Source organism: Agrilus planipennis, unplaced genomic scaffold (genome assembly GCF_000699045.2).
Source record: "Agrilus planipennis isolate EAB-ADULT unplaced genomic scaffold, Apla_2.0 scaffold139, whole genome shotgun sequence".
Classification (NCBI taxonomy): domain Eukaryota; kingdom Metazoa; phylum Arthropoda; class Insecta; order Coleoptera; family Buprestidae; genus Agrilus; species Agrilus planipennis.
The window spans coordinates 733,170-740,811 of NW_020438984.1; the positions used below are offsets into that span (position 1 = coordinate 733,170).

General features: G+C 34.0%; 1 protein-coding gene across 7 annotated transcripts in view; it reads right to left on the bottom strand.

The window, feature by feature from the left end:
- Positions 1-307: 307 nt before the first annotated feature.
- The window catches only part of LOC108737535 (lysosomal alpha-glucosidase), a 41,344-nt gene continuing 34,009 nt past the window's right edge, over positions 308-7,642 (bottom strand). For 6 of the 7 annotated variants that reach the window (XM_025975588.1, XM_025975587.1, XM_018470419.2 and 3 more), the window contains exons 10-18: positions 2,438-2,680; positions 1,991-2,310; positions 1,802-1,935; positions 1,594-1,745; positions 1,390-1,538; positions 1,258-1,339; positions 925-1,198; positions 672-868; positions 308-582 (exon numbers count right to left, since the gene is read on the bottom strand). In XM_025975588.1, coding sequence (XP_025831373.1) covers positions 520-582; positions 672-868; positions 925-1,198; positions 1,258-1,339; positions 1,390-1,538; positions 1,594-1,745; positions 1,802-1,935; positions 1,991-2,310; positions 2,438-2,680 — 1,614 coding nt within the window. In that variant the 3' untranslated portion in view covers positions 308-519. The remainder of the gene's footprint in view (positions 583-671; positions 869-924; positions 1,199-1,257; positions 1,340-1,389; positions 1,539-1,593; positions 1,746-1,801; positions 1,936-1,990; positions 2,311-2,437; positions 2,681-7,642) is intronic. The other variant, XM_018470420.2, reaches the window with a different exon arrangement.

Consider the following 7,642-nt stretch of genomic DNA (forward strand, 5'->3'; position numbering starts at 1 on the left):
ATCACAATTTTTTTTGTCCATTTATTTTTGCATCCGCCATTTTGAGTTGGTTAAGGGCTTTTTCAAACTCGTCTACAGAAGTCGATACTTCTGGAAAGTTTTTCAATCTGCACAGCTGTAGACTTCTTCATATACATCTTAGCTACTTTTCTTATGACATATGTTGATTGCAAATATCCAAAAACAATCAAGCAATGGTATTGCCATGTCATCCATCTTCATGTATGACATTTCATTATCATAACCACACTGTGGTACCATGTCAAATAAGTTTAGGAAATATATAAATATAAATTAAATAGCCAAATTACTATGAATGTCGTATATTAGCCACTTAAACACTGTAAATCATGCTACAAATCAACCTATCAACAATCAATATTTGGTACCGCGATTTTTGTATCGATATAGCAAACTATATAAATCTAAATGTACTAAACACTCAACAAAATAATCTTTTAATAAATTTATTGTAATAAGTAGTAATTCTCATTATGTGAAATATATAAAGCTAAATAATCAGAGCCAGGAAATAATAATAGTTGATTTAAAGCTTTCATCTAGTTGGTCAATCTCCAGATACTGAAATATATTTTTTATTATTCCAATATAAGATGTCCTCTCAATAAAAGTTAATTTTGTAGGTTGTTTTATTTTATTAATTCACTTACCTGGTTTGTGATATTATACTTAAAATTTTTATGAACATTATTTACAATAACCACTGAAATTGGTTTTATCAATCCTAATACAGTAACTTTTCCTAAGTTAGGAGGAGACTCCTGGCTCCACCATTGTGGTTCAATTTTCAAATTTCCTGGTTGAAGAAGAAAATTTATAAGTGTATATTTGTTTTCTTCTATAGTACCTTAAAAACAATTGTACAGTTTAACAGCTCTAACTAAAAATAAAAATTAAACGAACTTAGAGAGTCTCCATCATCCCAGTACAATTGTCCTACTCCTTTACCAAACTCATTGGGTGCTGCTAGAAGTTGTATTTTTGTCTTACGCGAAGCAGTGGTAGTATTTTTAGGTTCTTGTTGTGGCAAAATATAACCTCCTCTTATTAAAATAGGAATTGTGTCTAAGGGCGCGGATAAGTTAACTGTTTCACCTTTACTGAATAGACTCTTTTTTGTATAAAAATCATACCATACACCAGCAGGTAAATAGGGAGATACTGAAAGTTCATTTTCCTGTAATGTTAAAAAAAGTGACAAAGAATAAATTTACAATTATGATGGGAAGGAACAACCTTGAGAACAGGAACAATTAACAGTGCTGGCCCCCAAAGAAATTGTTCTTCAAGACTGTAGGTGTTTTTATCGTAAGGAAATCTAAAATAAATTACAATAAGATCTTCCTCACATAAAATATACTTACATACTCAAAAAACATAGGCGTAGCAACAGTGCTTCCCTCAGTATGTGCTATCCAAAATAAGGTGTAAAGATAAGGAAGGAAAGAATATCTTATTTTTAAGGATTTTATAGAAGATTCCACTACTTGAGGACCTAAAGCGACGGGATCTTGATCCTAAAAAATCACTGAACAAATTAAATCGTACATCAAATAAATTAATCCGTTCTACAATAGCATCATCAGTATTGTGGTTTCTAGAAAACGGATAGAAAGCGCCTAATTGCATCCAACGATTGCACAGTGCGGAAGTTGTGTTTCCATTGAAACCACATATATCTGCACCCATTAAAGGAATTCCAAACATACTAAAGCTCAGTAATTCTAGAAATGAAAAAGGTAATTGTCACACCGAAAACAAAAATAATGCTTTTATTTACCTGGAATTGTACACTTCATATCGTACCATGTAGAAACAACATCACCACTCCAATGCCCCGAATAACGACCCAAACCGGGAAATGATGAACGAGAAATAATCATAGGGCGCTTTCCTGTTATTTCTGCTAAAGCACTGTAATAAATTATTTAAATCCTTTAATAACTATAGTCGTATTCATTTTATTTACAAATTAGTAACGATAGCTTCAGATAATCCATAAATATTATGAATATCGTAGTGATTTCCCGCATAGTGTTGTGCAGACATGCACATTGTTTTATAGTTTAATTTACCCCCTTCTATGGGCGGTACGTATGGTGGTGTCTCCAAGTCATTATTAGGACAACCATAAATAGAACCAGAAACAAAATTGGATGGCTCGTTCATGTCTATCCACGCGCCATCGAAAGGAAATAATTGATGCATATTTCTTAACATCAGCACCCAATAATCAGTAGTATTTGGAAGAGTGAAATCGGGCCAAACTGTTGAGCCACTGTTCCACACCTGTAAATGTAAACATAAATATTAAATTGAATTCTTCAAGCTCATTATATACATAGTTGTTTTTAGTTAAAAATATCATTTTAAATGTTTATTTAATCACTGTTATGGTAATAATAATGAAAGACACCTTTCCAACAAGTGGCTTTCCGGAAGAATTTTTCACAAAAATGTCCATTTTAAGACCTATATCATATGGTGGATAGCTTCCCAATTTTTCACTTCCACTTATTCCTGGATCGATTATAGGTATGTAGTGCATTCCAAGAGCATGAAGTTCATTTACAAATGCGGGCAATTCCCCAAAGTTTTGTTGGTCTAAAGTAAAATCGTTTCTATTTTGCATATAGTCTAAGTCATTCCATTGTGTGTCCTAAAACCACAAAAAGTATGTCTAATTTTCTGTATAGAATTGAAGTATCGTCTAAAAAATTTATAACATTTTAGTTTTGAGTTCTAATGTTACATAGATTTTTAAGAATTGCTACTCTTTAAAAGTAGCTGTTTGTTTTTATAAATGACACTGAAATCTCTAATATAAAACAGTAAAATCCAAAATTCTTTACAGAAAAGTTTGAAAAAGTTAAAATGCGTTCGACACTTAAAAAGTCATCCTCAGGAGTCATAATTCGTTTAAGGTTTTTGAAATGTATTTATGTGGAATAAGATTTAATGTTTTCATACAGGGTGCCTTTAAAATAAGTAGCAAGTTTCGGAGGGTGCCAACTAGATGTAATAAGGAATTGCATGGTGAGTAACGCAACGTAAGTAAGGGACAAAAAAAATTGTAAGAAAACCACTAGTTACAATTCGAAGCTGATGATAGGCGTGAATTGGCAACGTAGGTCTATACCTACTAATTGAGATATGAAAAATGATAAGGATGTAACATCTGTTCCTTTAAAATTCGCTGCATTGTCACATGGGACAAGTCAAGATGGCTTGCTATTTCGCATGTACTGCTTTGGCAATTGTCTTCTATGCAATTAAGGATTTCATTTTTAACATTTTCAACTATTTCTAGTAATGCATGTACCGCTTTTAAGACGGTTCGCCTGCTAAAAACTCTTCAGTAGGGATATAGAGCATTGACAGTGACATATTAATCTAGTATCAATAAGTCACACATTTTTGATGCTGCGATGCCAAGGGCATTGTAAAACTATTTCTGAATTGCTCACGTATTTAACCACTTATACAAAAAGGGTGCGAGATGATATTGAGACTAGTTTTAAAATGAATTCCTTTAAGAATCAAAAGTTTTCCGAATCGCTAGGTACCACCCTCAAAAACATTAAGTGCCATTTGTGTAGTAAATTGGGTCATATTCGAAGTCAATGTCAAAAGAAAAATCAACAAATTAAAAACTTGTAGAAATTACCGGCATAAAAACAAAATTAATATTTTTGATTGTTCCAGACAATATTTTAGACTTTGATGTATTAATAGGCTGCAACTTGTATGAAGATCCTGAATTAGTCGCTATTACTGACGTAACAGGAATAGTTATTAAGAGAAAACAAATATCTGGTATACGTCGAGCATTGGAAAAACACACCTCCCGGTACACAATCGACTGTTTGTGTCGCACCTCATGAATACCTTCAACAGATAAAGTCCCTGTTGGACCAGTTTAGCGATTTAGTCCACCACTGGCTACAATGTTCCGGCGATTAAAACAGCAGAATTAAACATCGATAATCATATTGTCAACAGACCACCGCCTCGATTATCATTATCAGAAAGAGCCGTTGTTAGGGAAATCATAAATGAATTGCCTACTTATAAAATTAATAAAGAGAGTGAGTCACCGTATGATAGCTCAATGCTTTTAGTACGGAAAAAAGAATTTGTGTCGATTACCGTGAATTAAATTCCCACACTATCAAAGACCGTTTTCCTTTACCTATAATTCAGGATCAAATAAATCGTTTAGAAAGAGGAAAATATTTCACATCACTAGATCTAGCGTCTGGGTTTCACCAGATACCCATAAGCGCTGAGTCCATCGAAAAGACAGTTTTTGTCATACCGGACGTACACCGTGGTAACGGGCAAGTTGAGACTTATATGAGTACGATCAAGAACCGTTTACGTATAGAGACAGACGTTAAGTTAGAATGGTCGAACAGTCTCTGGAAAATCCAACTCGTATTAAACGCCACTTTCCAAAAATCAATAAAGACGATTGCCATACAGGCTCTATTAGGAATAAAAGCTGTGACTCCTTTAATTAAATCTGTAACTCAAAATTTAGCAGACGATATTCGGCCTAGGGTTAGAAAAGCATTAGAAATTAATACTACAAATCTCGAGAAAGTCACTGCTAAGCAACAAGGCAATTGCCAATTTGGGTGGGCGATAATGTATTAGTGCATAGAGACTCTACCATGCACAAGAGTAAGTTAAATTATGAACACCTAGAACTTTATGAAATCATTGGAATCACGCAAGAAGGGCGATATGATCGCCAAGGAACAACTACGAAGTTGGCCCTCGGAATTGTCGATCGAAACTGATATGGAATACTTGCTTTCATTTTTGGAAGCCGATGAAACCACGACAGAGTAAAAATGTAAACGTAAACATAGGTAAACACGTCAGCGTCGCAGAACCTGATGGAATACTTAGTAAAAACATATCAGTGTTGTAGAATCTGATGGAACATCGGTTGCAATATTTATAAACACGTCAGCGTCGCAGAACCTGATGGAATAAGTAGTACAAACACATCAGTGTTGTAGAACCTGATGGAACATCGATTGCAATATTGATAAATATGTCAGCGTCGTAGCACCTGACGGAACATCGAATTTGACCAGTAAAGCACCAAAATCTGCGTTGTATATGGTTGAGAAATCATAAGAAACTACATTAATCTAATTTTAACAGAAAATTGAAATTAAAGCCGAACAAGTACCAATTGTTGAATGAAAAAAGCAAAAGTATAAGTCGAATGCAGCCGGCAACAACCAGATAGGTGATTGGATTCGATTGGACAACAGCGTCGCCAAACGGACGGCAAGGATTTGAATTCAGCCAGACAAGCTACACAGTTTTATAACTTAGTAACGAGTTGCGGAAAAGAAGTTGATTATCTTTAACGCCAGTTAGGTAACTATCTCGAACGTCAGTATGATGACCGCATCCAATCAAGCAGGTATAGAAAGCTATCCCGAGTGTGAGTACGATAACAGCATTCAATCAAACAAAAGGTAGAGCCATGCTAATCTCCTATCTTCTATTTTTTTCCATCTCGATTCTAATGTTAGTTATCTTTAACTCCATTCACGTATTTATTGCTTCTTGTATGTTCTTTATTTCTGTTTTCGTTTTTTCTTGTCCCATTTTCATGTCAACTTCCACTGTTTTAAATTCTTGCTTCATTTCTTCCTGTCCCTTTTTCGTTTTTTATTATGTCTCTTCCATATTCTATTTCATTTTTTCCTGAGCTGCTTTTAATTCTTCTTCCCATTTTCATATCATCTTCTAGTGCTTTTCATTCTTGCTTCACTTCTTCTTGAGCTGTTTTCATTTCTTCTGACCAGTTTTTGTGTTATTTCTGCGATTATCGCCATTATTTGTTCCTCTAATTTTGCTTCGCTACCCTGGTCGCAACAGACATAAAATATCTCGATCTCTTCTAGAAGGTTCTATGAAATTCTTCGATTTTGGTAAAATCTTATCTTACTCTTAATGATGTACGGTTTGATATGGTTATTCATGAACCTTGGAAACTTGCAGAAAATTCGATGAAATTTTTCGATGACGGCGAATTCTTAATCTTCTCTTCGGGAGCTTTCCAATAATGTATGGTTTGTTGGGGTAAGTCACGACGGGTAGAAACTTCTAGAAACTCTGATAGATGTCTTGGATAACGTTGGATTCGAGAGCTTTCGGACGAAATGTCACTTGTTAGGGTTTCTTGCAGACGATGGAAGCTTCCTAAAAATTGGACGATGGAACGCTTTGGAATATTCGATGGAATTTTTTAAATCTTCACCAAATAAACATTTAGTAAATGAAACCCCAATAGTTAATGAATATTTATATAATTTGTTAGAAGCTAGATATGTACCTACTATTAATGTAATTACTAGATAAGATACTAAAAATTAAAAAATTAAATGATAATTCATGACATGTAAGCTACGAATGTTGGCAGGATCAAACTAATGCCTTCTGTGAATAAAATGAATAAAACACGTTAGTAAACTGAGAATCAGAGTTATCTGTGTTTACGCGGTTCTAGTGCAATCACCTGATGTATATGCATTGGTGACGTTATTGTTTTGTTAGGTTAGGTTTGGAGATGTATATGTATTAGTGACGTTATTGTATGATTATTAGGTAGATTTGTGTCAGACTGGAATTTCTTCAGTGCTCCTGCCCGAAGCGGGCTGATATGTTGGAATAATGTCTTCGAAAAGTATGTTTCATTATGATCTTCGCGCCCAACGTATATATATATATATATGAAAATGATCAGCATTATCACCTCTAGAAGATGCTAAAAATTCAAGGTCGTCGTGTTGGCTGAAACACATATATCCTCGTCACATTATTCTAACATTCAAAATATCAGCTCGCCTCCGGCGCAATAACGTCATCAATGGATATAGGTACATCTCTAAACAGCCTGCTGTATTATTGCCTATTTAGTATTATCTGTAATAAATTTGAGATTGCTATTTAAGAAACGTATAGATTTCCTAGGAAATGTGTCTAATATAATTTATTTCACACATTTCCGGGCGATTTTAGGATTTATATACATTTCCTAGGAATTGTATACCGTATCAGGCGTTTTGATCCCCCGACAAAATATCCCTGACAAGATATCCCTGGACAAAATATCTCCGTGACAAAATATCCCTAGACAAAATATCCCCGTGACAAAATATCTCCAGACTAAATATCACCGAACAAAAGCCGCGATAATAAATTATCGAACCGATACTCCAATAAATAATATAAAATTCATATACTTCATTTCATGTATTTATTTGTATTTATTTAATAACTAGCTGTCCCGGCAGACTTCGTACTGCCCCAATCGATATATAAAAGACCTAAATTTTTGTATAAAATAAACTTAGTTGACAAATGTCAAATATTATGGTTGCGTTCAGAAATTTAATTTGACAGAACTTAAGATTTATCAATCTACATAAAAATAATCTGAAAGATAGTTAACAACATTCATATTTATTCACCTTTTAAACCTTCCCTGGACTTCCACAAATAATTCAAGACCAAAATTAGCCAAATCGGTCCAGCCGTTATCGAGTTTTAGCGTGACTAACGAACAGCAATTCATTTTTATATATATAGA